Genomic DNA, 15,311 nt, shown 5'->3' on the forward strand with positions numbered 1-15,311 from the left:
TTTAATTCTTTTGTTTTGCAATGCAGGCTGCTCTATTTAGATTGAAACTTGACACATGAACAAGAAACTTTGGTATCAATTTGTTAATAAAATTCAGCCCAACCAACCTGCAAAATGGCAGATATAAGTATCAGACCAAGAATTTTCTGCATGTTTCTTCTACACTAGGAATTTCACAATCCACACCGTTTTTTTTTTTTTGGTTAAAAGAGAATCATTTATTGATATAGGCTGTGAAACAAGTTTAATACAAGGTTATTTCCACACATAAATAATAGGATTTGTAGCCTCTATATCAGTTACAAGGGAAAAATGGATCCAGATCTTCTATGGTGCGGGCTGCCCCAACGAATGTGCTGCGTAAACACAAGGCAGTGCGCAATGACAGCCTTACCCTTACTCCGGCAGAACACTCGAGAAGGGGTAAGGCAATCATTACCCCGCTCCATAGAGGATCTGGATTGGAAAAGAATTACATAAAAGAAAGTAGGGTACGTTAATCTTGATGTACATGCTTGGTTACAACACTAGGGTGAAAAAAAGTCAAACTTTATGACTTCCCCTTTGTTTCCGTGTTCAATTTCAATAGTACATCTGCATGTCAATTTAGGGCCTCTTAAGCCAGAAGATTGCTCCCAAGTCCCAAACTGTGTGGCCTTGCATCAGCGCCAGCCACCAGGCCAATGAGAACATGCGCAGGGTCATTAACATAGAAGAGAATTTTTATTTTAGAGGGGTGCAAATTGGTGGCTTCTAGTCGCTATAACAACCTTTCACTTCTGTCTACTTTTGTAGAGGGATTGGGATCCTCTCTCAAGCGGCACTGTGTGCAGCGCACATCGTGGGGCTAGGAAGGCCTCAATTGACACACCAAAACGTCAAGGTGTGCGTTGCCGTGTGGATCGGAGCTCCCAACATATGATGTGCGTTGCACGCCATGCGGCGCACAAGTGCACTGGAGAGCTGGATACAGAGTGGACGGGAGGATTCCAAGTTCGAACATCGTGATCCTTGGCATTTTTGGGCACAGTAGATCCAATTGGGATGATGGGCCAAAAGGAAAAATGAATAAAAACCTGATTTACGTTCACTTGAGTCAACAATCTACAACTCTCTTCAGTGGGAGTACTGACACTTTGTTCTGCAAATCGATCCAAGATACCTTGGCTTGATGAACCACTCTTTTACCATGTCTCTCCTCCATCAAGAAAATTTTTCAAATTACAAAACAAACAACGGAAAATCCAATTTTACCGAGAAATTTGTTTTACTGATGCCCATCAGTAAAAATTTCAGTTGTAAAATCCAATTTTTCTTGAACATTTTTACTTCAAAAAATTTCAGTTGTAAAATCATAATTGTTGAATAGTATTTCAATGTTTTTTTTTTTTTTACGAAAACAAACATTATAAAGTTTTTTTCAATACATAAAATTATACATTTACAAAATAAAATTTACCGCAGAAAAATTTTGAGGTAAAATTTTACACACAAACAATTGGAGCCAAAAGATGCCAAGGATTTTCGTGCTCTGGCAAAAAGTGTCTAATTCAGACCTAACTGTTTGTCTGAAAAGGAATCACGTCTTTCAACATTTTGCTCATAAGACAGTCTACTGATTTAAGTGTCTTTTTTGCTCTTTTGGTAAGATGCTGATTTAAGTTGAGTCCCCTCGATAAAGAAGAAAATTTTACTCGTAACTTACTGGGTTAGTAATCGTATAAGACAGTCTACTAGGTGAAGCAGAACATAAAAGAAGGTTTAGTATAACTACTCAGTTGAGTAGTCAGAGATATGCACGGTTCGTAATCTTGGTATCGTTGTATCGGATCTTTTTCCGTATCGTCCAGAGTTTGATTTGGTCTCAGCCGATACCGATTATCTGGCCAATGTTGGCCTATCCAATTCAAGATTATGAACTCTCTGACTCAGAGATCAATCCATTAATTAATGTCTCATACAGCGATAAAGTTTTAGGACCAGAATTCGACCTACCAGACTAGAATTATTCCTAGTTACGAGACCATTCAACCTCAGTCCTCCTTCTATTGACCCTGATTGCCCTAATAGGTAGAGTATGCATCCATGAATAATACTAAGTTCTGCCAATTAGAACGATAAACAATGTTCAATCCAATGTAGAAGACAGAAAAGAATTTTCCCGCTTTCACGTGAAATAAAAAATCCCCACCCCTGTCGGATGTTCTTGTGCGTGTTTTCATTGACCTCGGCACTGATGTAGAAGACCATGCAACGATCCCCTTCCCAATAATAAAATTTAATTAATAGAATAATGGAAGAGACAAACAAGATATAGAATTCTCTATAAGTAAAATTTGTGTCTTAGACTGGTTGAGTTCTCTGTCTAGATTGGTGAAAGTTTTCCCCTTTTCTCCTTTGTAAGAAGTTGGAAATATCTATAATAATATTTTCCAACCACCTGAACCCACGGAATTAAGAGATTCTCTCTTCACCTTGGGTGAAAAAAACTTGATACGTTCGAATCAGAAATGTTCAATTGGCTATTCACACATGACTTCCCATTTAATTTAGACACACTGAGCCACTTAGATGATGTCTTTATGAAAGAGACATAAATTTTCACACATGTCCAGTCCAACAATGAACCCACGGGCCAGATATTAAGCCCACAATTTTTTAGGTTTTTTAAAATCATGTTTTGATAAAACCAAGTATTTTGAATCATAAACTGCTTTATAAATCAATCACCTCCCATCTAATAGTTGATGCTCCATCTCCATGGAATTAATAGCAATGAAAATGCAAGGAATATAATACATGTAGAAAAAATTAATTAACTAAACACAACTTTTAATGGCTGCTAAATTCTTATTAGGAACATAATAAATGTAGATTAATTAAGTTGAAAACTACGATATATGATATATTACTGGAGTTGAACCCAAATCCCCTGACTAGGTATATCTTGATGAAGCAGGAATAAAAGATAATACCCAGGAGGTGCCAAGAAAGCCGAATTTGGAGTGGTCACTGCCATGGCATACAAGGAGGAGTTCGTCACTGCAACCACATTTCTACCACCCAATACCAATACTCTCTGATTCATGGAGAACGAGTGCGTTGAGAAAGATGGAGCCACCACTGTCACCCCTATCCTATTCTTCATCACTGGACTCGACACCGAGAACCGTAACACAAATCGTTGTCCATATCTTAGCTTAGTATAAGATGCCGGCGCAATGATCGTAGGCCGTAATGCCGAAAATTCTGAATCCAAATAAGCAGGTGAGAATGCCTCTAATCTTAATTCGGTTGGAAAAAGAATGCCGGTGAAGTTGTAGTACTGATGGGGATTGCTTCCTCCCACGAGAACCCGACCATCACGTAGTAAGATTGCAGTCGAATGGTACAAACGTGGAATGGTAGTTGGGTTTAGTACTTGGAACCGAGACCCGTTTTGGTTACCGGGTTGATACAGAACTGGATAGAAAACTGGATCCCTACCGAATTCCCACCCGGCAAGCCCCCTTGCGGCACCGTTGATGATCAAGACTTGGCCATTGGGGAGTAAGATCATATCTCCCATCACTCTAGCAAGCGGCATTGTCTCCATGGTCCATGTCGGATTCGTGTCTGTAATTCGGATCCTCCCACATGTATTTAAGGTTTCAATGAAGTTCCCTGAACTGGCCTCCTGGTATGAACCCCATGGAGCTCCACCACAGATGAAGACCTCAGCTTCCACCGAAGACTTTTGTAAATTCCTTAATGGGAGCAGAACTGAGGAGCCCGTGTAGGGGTAGGTCCGAGGCTGAGCATCTGGAATTACTGGGAAAGTTTTCACGACCGAGTTAGTGGTGTAGTTGAACAAGATTCCTTGGTTGTTGGCGAAGATGAATAAGTTTCCATCCACATTGAGGTGAACAAATGGGTAGAGATTACTGGATTGTTCTAGAAACGTTAAGTTGAATACAGTATTCGTCGATGCAGATTTAGGATAGAACTCGTAATTGTTCTGTTGGCCGCCGATCACGATGATTCGTCCATCCGGTAGTATATGATTGGTAGCATACCAACGTGGTTGATTGAGTCCATTTGGAAACTCTTGCCAGTCACAAGTACTACACGGCTTGAAAATCCTGACAACACGGTCACCGTCATTGAATCCACCGGTCTGGATGAGACTGCCATCGTGGGAGACAGCACCGGAAGAGCACCAAGTGTCGGTTTGGAGCATAAGGGGACGTATAGAATTGTTACGTACATTATATTCTGCGGAGTGAGCAGTGCAGTCACGTTGGAAGGCGAAGTCGTTTGGGTCATTGCGGCATATGCCAGCAGGCAAGGAGATATTAGAATAGCCGAAGTCGGTGCGATCGAAGATAACGACACGATCGTTGTTGAGCAATTGCATGTGCATGCCTGATATGCCAATACTTTGCTGGAGGAGGTCCCATTGACCAAGTGAATCCGCCAGTACTGCTGATGTAAGGGAATTGAGAATGAGAAAGAAGAAGAAGAAGAAGAAGAAGAAGAAACAAAGAATGGGAGAAAGAGACATCGAGGTTAGGTTAGGTCTGTGTTTGGTTTGCAGGCCAAAGTAGGAGAAGAATGAAGGGTTGATGAAGGGGGATGTGTGTACTTGCCTATATGGGGTTGGTTTGGCTTCGCATTTTAAATACTGTTAACGGGGAAGAAGAACAAGGTTGGGAGTTGGAAGCTGTCAATTTGAATCCTTGCTGGGTTTCTCGTGTATATTGATTAATGATTATTATTTCGTCCTCCCTCTTTCCCCAAAGTTCCAAGAAATCCAGTTTCATACTTTTATTAAGATACCCAACAAACTTATGTTTTTACACGACCCGGTCCCCAACAACAAAAAATGTTCTGGTTACATCTCTTGCTCTCATTAGTTTCTGCTTATATTTTTTTAAGTAGAATAAAATTAGGGGAAAGGTTTTGTACACGGTCGTGTAAACCGTGAATGAAACTTTTCCCCCCTTTACTGTTTTTTTTTTTTTTTTTTTTTTTTTATGAATACCCCCCCTCCTCTTTCTTCTCCGTTTCCTTCTACCATTCTTCTCCGTCACCGGCTCCCATCCCCCTCCTCCTCCGGCTCCAGCTCCCTCTTCCCTTCCCTCCCTCTCTCTCTCTCTCTCTCTTTCACATACGGTTCCTACCCTCCCGCCCCCTCATCTTCCACAACCCTCCATGCCTGGATTAGATATACGGAGCTCTGTTAACATTGGACAGAATGTAGAGGGTTCATGTTTTGCACTCGGCAAGCTCAATTGTCAATTTGAGAATCAAACAAGTGAAGCAACTATATTTGGACACCTAGATCATGTTTCCAAAGTTAGTTTGTCAGATGATATTGGCATTCAAGCAAAGAAGGATGATGCAAATATTTCTGAAAAGAATCAAACTGAGAGATTTGAGTATGAATTTGGCAAGCTTCTTCTATCCTTGCATAAACTGCATGAAAATTCATCTAGCACTGGTGGAGGAGCTTCATCTGTTCAAAAGATGAAATTAAAGGATGTTTCTGAATATGTGATCACTGCGGCACAAGACCCAGAATTTGCCCAGAAACTTCATGTTGTCTTTCTGGAGAGCGGTGCATCTCCTCTAGCAGATTTATTTTCTGATCTAACTCCCCAGTTCCTGAAAGGACGTACCTTGCTTGGTCAAAGCCAGTCTGTGGATTTGAACAAGATTGACAATGGGGAAGAATTTTGTCATGATAAGTTTTGCTTCAGCATGGACCCAGTAACTCAAGATAGACAACAAACTTCAATAGGGGAGATGATAGGAAAAAAGAAAGAGAATGCATCTGATTCAGCTAATTTTAAAGATGAGAAACCAATTCTGAATTCAATCACAGATAAACTAGGTTTTACTTTTGCCAGCTCAGATCTTCATAATGTTGTTGGCAAAACCACTATCAGCCATGGTGTTTGTTCACCTCCCATGGCTTGAGATGAGGGGTTTATGTTGGTTAATGATGAAGGTAATGACATGGCCCAGGATGGTTCCACAGTTGTAGGCTTGCTTCCTGTTCTTGTTTCATCTTTGGTTAGAACTGCATGTGAAGAAAAAATTCAGAAGTTTCCAGCACCATGTGCAGTTGGCTCTTATCCAAAGCAACTTGAAAATGTTTTTTCTAGGGGTGAGATGAGTTATCAAGGAAATGCAGGAGTCGGAAATAATGTGGAAACTGGACGAATCAATTAAGTGCCAAAGAATTAAATGAATCAACCAATGACAACCCACTTTTCATCAGTGGTTTTCAGAGAGAGAAAATTAATCCAATACTTGATGAAGTAGCAGAGATTCCATGGGAGGATCTTCAAATTGGTGAACAAATTGGTCTTGGTTAGTAAGAAGCAGTAATTTACTGGCATGGAGGGTTGTGGAAGATGAGGGGACGGGAGGGTAGGAGCCGTATGTGGAAGAGAGAGAGAGAGAGAGAGGGAGGGAAGGGAAGAGGGAGCTGGAGCCGGAGGAGGAGGGGGATGGGAGCCGGTGAAGGAGAAGAATGGTAGAAGGAAACAGAGAGGAAAGAGGGGGGTTTTCATAAAAAAAAAAGTAAAAGGAGCGGGGAAATTCGTACACGGTTGACACAACCGTGTACAAAACCTTTCCCCATAAAATTATTTGGAAAAAAATTTCTTGCTTGGGGAATAGAGGTGGTGCGGTGGGTTTAAGTTCAAGTACAAGAACGCTGCAAGCCATCCAGGTGGAATCCACTATTCCTCTGGATTCTACCTAGATGGCTTGCAAACGTACAAGAACATTCTCGTATGTGAACCTACGCCAAGTCCCAGAGGTGGTTGGTAATAATAACCACAAGTAAACTTGAGTTTGGTTCCTCTGTACGTACCAACAGGTGAACATACATGTGAGAGCAAACCACCTGTCTATTATTTGCCATTTACAAGGGGAGGAGGGATTTTTATGGAAACAAAATTAACATGTGATTGACTCTGAGATGTATGTTCACCTATTGGTTCGTGCAGATGATCCATTCTTGTATTTACTACCTCTAAAGCTTAAAAAAACAAGCTATCATATCCTTTAACAGCGGACTTTTTCTTAGTTGGAAATCCATCGTGAATTGTGAATTGTGCTAGTTGTATTAGTTACCATGCGTGTATGTTGATTTAGCAACAATAATTTTATGGCAATTAAAAAACCGTTGTTAAATGAGTTTTTTTTTTTTTTTTTTTTTTCAAAATCAAGCTACCCCAAAGGCCCAAACACGTCACCCCTAAACTTATGTTCCCAGCCTCATCTGTAGCTCTACAAGTCCCCAACCCTACCCTTGCGACTCCCCATCCACCCCCACCACTACCTTATCCCCCAAACCCGCTCGCCCCCATCCCTTGTTGCATCCAGATCCTCTACGGTGCAGCTGCCCGTCTGGCCTGTACTGCGTAGACACAGGGCCATGTGCAAAGACCGCCATACCCCCACTAGGGCAAGGGTAAGGCGGTCTTTGCGTGCAACCCTGTGTCTGCACAACACGGGCAGGATGGTCAATCACGTCGTAGAGGATCCAAATTGTCCCTTGTCGTGCACTCCCTTTCAGCTCAACCCAATTCTCCCCACTTCATCTCTCGTTCCACTACCCCCACCCCAATGCTACTCCCCTCCCCTCCCCTACTCACCCCACCCCTACTCCTACTCCTTGATATGGGTGTCAAAACCAAACCGAAACCATTTACCGAAATCGAACCAAACCGTTTAAATCGAAACCGACAGACCGTTTAGTTAAATGGTCCGGTTATGGCTTTATAAATGACACCGGTTATTTAATCGATTTGGTTATGTTTAGACCGATTAATCCAACTATTTCAAACTGTATAATCCAATTAAAATCGATTATAACCAAACTGTCTAACCGTTAAAAACCTAACCACTTTTTTTTGTTGATAAACAACAAATAAAACCTAGCAAGTAGAAACTACTAAGTAGTCACGTTTCTTCATGAATGATTTCCTTTAAAAAAAAAAAAAAAAAACTAATAACTTAGTAAATAATAAGTAATAACTATTAACTAATAACTAGTATTAGGTAATAGAGTAGTAAATGTGTATAGAACCGTCTAATCAAAACCGTGTAAAACCGTATAGAACCATTTAACCGAAACCATTTAAAAACCGTTTAACTGAAGCCGTTTATTAAATGGTCCAGGTTTTGATTATGAGACTGTTGGTTACGGTTTCTACCCTCAAGCAGTCAAAACCGAACTGAACCAAACCGTTTATCCGAAATCGAACCGTTTAACACCCTTACTCCCTGACACTCCTACCCCATCACCACTCCTTAAAATGCCCCCACCCCTCTTCACCCCCCTCCCCTCCACCACCACCTCTACACCTCCCCTCTCCTACCTACCCTGCCCCCATCACCACTTCCCACCGTCTCCCCTAACCTCCCACACCACCCTCTTTGCTACCCCTACCCTACCCGCCCCCCCCCCCCCTCCACCTTTCTGTATAACCTCTACCCCATCCCCCTTTTCTCTGGTGGCCCCACCACCTTTCCATACAACCCTAGCTCATCCCCACCTCACCACCGTACGACACCACAACTCATGCCCTGTTATACCCGCACCCCGGGAGTATAATTAATTATTAATTCTTTCCTGTGACGTGTAGTTATCACTGCCACGTATGTCGGTGAGCTGTTCACGGTGGTGGTCAAACCAAGCTACAAGATTGTTGACTTCGACACGGGTTTGCCAGTCGAAAAAAGATTCCTCAACCGGGAGTGGGGGAAATTCGTCGACGGTGACTTTGTCGACTACCCTCCAAGTACCAATCCCAAGAGTGAGGAGTATCAGACGGCACACCCCGTATTGCCCTACTTAGACACTTCACTTGGTGACGAACTTAGCGTCGCGGTGGGAAAGCTCTTCGGGATCACGGAGGTTGCACCTTGACGTGTTAAGGGTAAGTAGTTGATCAAATTTTGTTGTGTGCTTACTGCCCTCTCAAAGCCCTCGAAGTGTGGTCCAAAGGCCCTGACCTCTTATGGTGGGAACCACCTTCCTACTCACATCGGATGCAAGGTTACTGGCTACCTCTGACCCTGCATCCAATGCTGCTGACAAGGACTCTTGTGGGTGAGACCCTGTGGCTAAGGTGCTATTGGTGTCCTGCCATGTTTGACCCTACCCTTACCCCTTTTTATTAACTTGACCTTGTGTGGGCCTTGGGGCCCAAGTGAGGATTTTTAAAGCTTGTGTAGGGTTGGATGGTTGTTTGACCCTATCCAAACAGATCCTAGGTTACACTTATGAGGCCTTATCCAAATAGGCCAATAAAGGTGATTTTCTTTATGAGAGAGATGGGTAGGACTATTCCTAGTCTTTCTCTTTTTCTTTCCTAACCTAATCAAGAAAGGAGAGGAGAGCTTTGAAGAGAGGAGCCACCAAGGAGGAGAAGAAGGAGAAGAAGGTGGGATCGGCTACTTGAGCTTGGATCTACAAAGAGGACCTCCTGTGTACCTCAAATCAGGTAGGCAAAGAACCCTCTTGCCTCTCTCCCTTCTCTTTTCTCTTTTCGGTTGAGCTTGGAAGGCCCTCCATGTCCTTCTTTTTTAGCTTAGATGGCTCACCTAATTTCAATCTTGAGTTTGGGTTTCCTCTTGGAACCAAATGGTTTACCCTAAGCTATGTTTTTGGGACTACATTAATGTATTACAGTCCTATAAAGACCTCTATTTGACCTCTTGCTGAATCTATTTGATTCTAAAGCTTCAACCACCAAAGGAAACCCCAAATCTGGATTTTTGAGCTTTTGATCCTTTAAAGCCCCTTAAATCTTTGGATGTTGGGTGTTTCTAAGACCCAAATAGACTCTAAGACACCCCCTCCCTAGTCCCTTGAGGCTTAGAGAACCAAATGGGATAACCCAGGGCTTTTTAAAGACCTTGAAATCGCACCTAGGTTGCATCGGAGGCAGAGTCTGCGTGAGTCCGATGTTGCCTCCAATGTGGCCTGAGCCTGCAGGGAAGGTCGGACTCAAGGTCAGAGGCAAGCCTGCTGAGTCCGACGTTGCCTCCGATGTGGCCTGAGCCTGCAGGGAAGGTCGGACTCAAGGTCGGAGGCAAGCCTGCTGAGTCTGATGTTGCCTCCGATGTGGCCAGAGCCTGCAGTGAAGGTCGGACTCAAGGTCGGAGGCAAGCCTGCTGAGTCCGATGTTGCCTCCGATGTGGCCAGAGCCTACAGTGAAGGTCAGACTCAAGGTCGGAGGCAAGCCTGCTGAGTCTGACGTTGCCTCCGATGTGGCCAGAGCCTACAGTGAAGGTCGGACTCAAGGTCAGAGGCAGATCTCTGCTGAGTCCGACGTTGCCTCCGACGCAGTTTTTAAGGCTTATAACTTATCTAAACTGTGGGGTTTCTCTATGAGGCCTCCCCTACACTCTCTCACACTCTTATTCACTTCCATAGGCGCCAACATATATGCAATGGAGTGATTTTGAGCTGGAATCGTTGCGCTTATACAAATTCTATTTGAAGTAATTGGTGAGTGGATTTGGGTGACTGTTTGAGCTTATTTACTATTACTTATTCATGCATTTATGAATTATATTGTGACATTATCATTCAAGCATGATTGCATATTTGCATTTATTCTTATTCGATGATGATGATGATTGATTAGGATGATATGGATTTGTGTTGGGTTACGGTGCCAGGAAGTACTGGCACCGGAACCCCCGAATTACGTGAAATTGTATATTGCATCTCATTCTTGCCTGTATGCACCGTGTTGTGCTGGTACCCGGGTGTTAGATGGAATGGGACGTTGACACACCCGGATGTACCTCTCAACACGATAGGATTCATGTAGTATATCTATGGTTAGGCTTAGTTTCCTATGCTACGACCCTTACCAACAGGGGTTTAGGTGTTGGGTAGCCAGAGCACCTGCTGCCTGTGGAGAGTTAGAGAGGCCAGGCTAGGGGTAGTAATGGTTATCAGGGTCTGCCTCTGGGTGGTGATGACTACGACCGGCGCGGGCTCCATAGTAATAATTGAGGTTGCATTGTGGTGAGAATGGAAGGATCCACAGTGTCTTCCTGAGTTATTGCAGTAGCATATACCCATTGACTTAGCATTGTGTGTCAGGTGGTAAATGAATTAATAATGGCATGCACCATGGACTATTTGTGATTGTGTGATTGTGCATCCCCTTTTCTCTCTCACTAGCTCGGTGGAGCTAACCCCCGTGTACACATTCTTTTTAGATTTTGATGCAGATGATTACTATGGAGCCAGAGACCGTGACTGAGGATCATGGCGATGGTTGCCCATGATGATTGTGCCTACGGGCTGTACTGTTACTTGGGATCGTTCCCGTTTTGTTATTTTTGAGAGCCTTGTGCTTTGTATAAAACTTTTATGTTTTACCTTTTTGGTAGCTACTTGATGGTCATAGGAATTTTTATAACTATGTTACTTATTATCATTAGCCAATGAACATCTTATAATTATTTCATTTACGCTTCCGCAAACTCTGACCTATCTTGGAATGTAATATTCCTTTATCTTTCGCACTCTGATATTATTGTATTTTAATATTGGTTAATGACTGTGAGTTGGCCACTGCATCGAGATCCTGGCGGTGAGGTGGGATGACGCGTGTCACCCCAATCATACCCTGATATTGTACTTTATTTCTTGTCGGGATAGGGGTGTGACATGCCCCCTCCCGGCCACACCCATCTCCCCTCCCACCACCACACCTTCTAACCCCCATCCAGTCACAACACCCCCTGCAAACCCACCCTGGCCAACCACTACTCCCCCCCCCCCTCCTCCTCTCCCCAACCATAGCCCCACCTCTACAACCACTACACATACCATCAAAAACGGGATAAACCCATAGATGAAGTGAGCAACTTGGCGGGCTTCATCCCCCTTATGGTGGTGAATAAAGCAATAGTCAATAAGAGAGAATAGAGAGATAGATTTTTGAAGGAGAAGAATGAAATAGAAAAAATAAGGAAGGATTGAAGGTGAAATAGAGAACAAAATTTTCAAAATTTTAGATAGAGATTTAGTGACAATAATTTGTACGGCTGAGAAAATATACTTTTGGTGGTAGTAAACATCCAACCACCACTAAATATCAGGATTTTAGTATTCTTTCCAAAAAAAAAAGGATTTTAAAGAGGATATAATACATCACCAGGATTTTTTTTTAATTATAGCTATATGTTTAGTTTTTATAATTTGCCTTATTTTTAGATTAGAAAATTTTGTTAATGATGGCAATTTCAATAAATCTCTGGTATATAGGGGATCTGGCTCTCCTCCAGCCATGGCGGGAGTTGGAGAGTCTAACCCTACAAAAACACCAAAAACAGGGGTATGGTCATTTTATAGGGGGGTCTACTGGGACCCCACCTGTGAAATAACCAAAACCACGTACTCTTGTTTTGCTGGGTTGGACCCTCCAGCTCCCATCACGACTGGAGGAGAGCCAAATTGGTATATAAGATTATATATACCAGGCGACGATTTGTAATGTACTGTACTGAAATGTTGTTTTTAAATTATAAAAAATATTTGATTAAAGGGAGTGAAATATTTTCACTTTAAAATGAATATGCTTGGTGGAGATAATTCGTTATTACCACTAAGGATAAAAATTTAATAGTGGTTGGTTTTTGCCACCACTGACTGTTCTTTTTTTTTCTACCAAAAAAAAAATTGTTCTCGTACTATGTACTTAGAGGTTATTCACTTATTCAGTGGTGATAATATTTTACGGCCATAAAAACTTACTTCTATTAGTGGTAAAAAAGGGAAAAATTTCACATATCTCCCGTGAGATATGACTTATGTACACTTTTACCTCTGAGGTCTGGAAAATTTCACATACCTCTTTGGCTTTCAAATTAAGTAACAAAAACACCCAATCCGTTAACTATACACAGTTAAACGTTAAAAGTGTTTTAATTGATCAAAATGCCCAAAAAAAAAAAAAATTTAGAGCACTACAACATATGACTGTGATTTCCATTTTCAGTCTTCAGCTCCCCTTATACTTCAGTTCTACACAGGAAAACAGTAAACAGAACCGGCACTTGCAGTAGTAGGTCACTATTTAGAGAAGAAATTCGAACCTGCCATTATTACTTTTAATCTTGATCCCATGAAGGAGCGAGGTGGTTTTACCAGTAAACATTGGGCAGACGATAACACGTATCTTGCCATATGAAAATCGAGGTTTCTCAATTCGGGAGCCTGGCCCCTCGACGGAGGTTGAAATTGAGGAAATGAAAGCAGAGGAGAAGGGACTTTAATCCGCTCTTGTAACTGCAGTGCTGCTGTACTCATCATGCGGTGTTGCAGGTGTCATGTGTGTATAGCAGGCCCCACATGACACACATGGCACCTGCAGCGCCGCACGATGAGTACAGCAGCAGATAAAAATCTGAGGAGAAGGGACTTCAATCCGCTGCTATAACTGCAGTGCTGTTGTACTCATCGTGCAGTGTTGCAGGTGCCATGTGTGTACAGCAGGTCCCACATGACACACATGGCACCTGTAGCGCTGCACGATGAGTACAGCAGCGGATAAAAATCCGAGGAGAAGGGACTTTAATCCTTTGCTGTAACTGCAATGCTGTTGTAACTCATCGTGCGGCGTTGCAGGTGCCATGTGTATACATCAAGCCCCACATGACACACATGGCACCTGCAGCGCCGCACGATGAGTACAGCAGCGCTGCAATTATAGCAGCGGATAAAAATCCGAGGAGAAGGGATTCAGGCGGAAAAGTAAAGAAAATATGGCATAAACCAAACGAAAAGTAAAGAAAAAGGGAAAATTACTTAAACAAAAACCCTCAGAACTGCATAATGAGACGAATTGGGTAACGAGTAACTATTTTATACCTGAATTAGAGACAAGTTCATTTTATAGAACTGTTGTACGTTCTCATTCCCAGTCTTGCAGTCTGCAGGTTAGCAAGACTTTGGCAAATCCAATTCTTGGTGTTGTTAACCCTCTTCTGCAACCAATTCGAATAGTCTCCCAAACCTTGCTATCCATCAGAAAATGAGGGTTTAGCTCCAGAAAAAGCCCTACGTTGAACCATTGAAGAACGGGAGAAAATGAGGGCTGAGATTAACCTTTTGGGGGAAAATATGGGTCATTGATCAAAGGGAATGTCGGAATAAGACGTCTAGTGAGGGAGAAAATGAGGATTTAACTCCAAGTATGCAGGGACAAGTGCCGTTTCCCATCTTTTCATTTCTTCCATGTTGAAATAGAGAAAGAGTCTATGAATTGTTGGAGTTGGAGAATAAAAAATAAGCAAAATCCCCAACTCAAGTTGCAGGAATTTAGCGAGGAAATGGGCATGAAAAAGAGTGGTGAGGGAGGAAGGAGAGGAGACGGTTCGTGGGATACGTTTGAATTTTTATTTTATTTTTTCTAAAATACTAAATGATTTGGTGAAGATAAAGGCATTTTGGTCAATTAAAATATAATTTTAACGTTTAATGTGTATAGTGAATAGACTGGGTGTTTTTGTTACTTAATTTAAAAATTAGGAAATTAATTTTTCCAGGGGACGTACGTGAAATTTTCCCGACGCCACTAAAGGTTCCACCCTACACAGACGTGTAGTATGTGCATCATTTGTATATCCACCATAATTAGAGTTTTTTGGTTATGGTTGATATGTCCACCTAGTTAGAGGCATTGTATTGAGTTACCAAAAGCTCAAATTAAAATCTCTTTTATAAGGAACGGTGGTACAATAATGAGTTCTCTAAAACGTGTAAAGGTTAATTGTGAACCTTAGAAAACAACAGATGATTCCCAACCTGCTTGGGACCACGAATGTCTCTGTCTCTGATGAAATTCAACACGGTTTGCTTAGTCATCGAATCCGGATCAGCTACCCACATGGGGACGGGTGGGGACTGATCTGACCCCTCCATGGAGCATGGGTTCCACACCCTAGAGGTGGGTCCCGCACCCCATGGAGGGTTCAGATCTGTCCCCACCCGTCCCATGCATGTGGGTAGCAGATCTGAACTCTCGTCAGAAAGCTTACAACATATATACATGAGTATCTTCTATGTTAATTTAAGGATGTTCTTTCTCTTTCTTTTTTTTTCTTTTTTTTTTTTGTCATACTATGGATATGGTATATATAATGATTGATTGGTATTGGTATTCCTGTTGATTTCATTGTAGCTTCACAATTTATGACAAATATATGTATCATATATCATATGGATGAACCAACACTATCTGCTCGTGTGTGGTTCTTGTGCCCAGACACAGGATCATGTG

At 42.2% G+C, this 15,311-nt stretch overlaps 1 protein-coding gene across 1 annotated transcript; it reads right to left on the minus strand.

Moving 5' to 3' along the window:
* Positions 1-2,908: 2,908 nt before the first annotated feature.
* On the minus strand, positions 2,909-4,450 carry LOC122651117 (aldehyde oxidase GLOX-like). Its single transcript, XM_043844444.1, has one exon. It carries the CDS (start codon positions 4,400-4,402, stop codon positions 2,909-2,911), a length of 1,494 nt encoding a protein of 497 aa, XP_043700379.1. The 5' UTR covers positions 4,403-4,450.
* Positions 4,451-15,311: the final 10,861 nt, after the last annotated feature.

This window comes from Telopea speciosissima, chromosome 2, assembly GCF_018873765.1.
Source record: "Telopea speciosissima isolate NSW1024214 ecotype Mountain lineage chromosome 2, Tspe_v1, whole genome shotgun sequence".
NCBI lineage: Eukaryota > Viridiplantae > Streptophyta > Magnoliopsida > Proteales > Proteaceae > Telopea > Telopea speciosissima.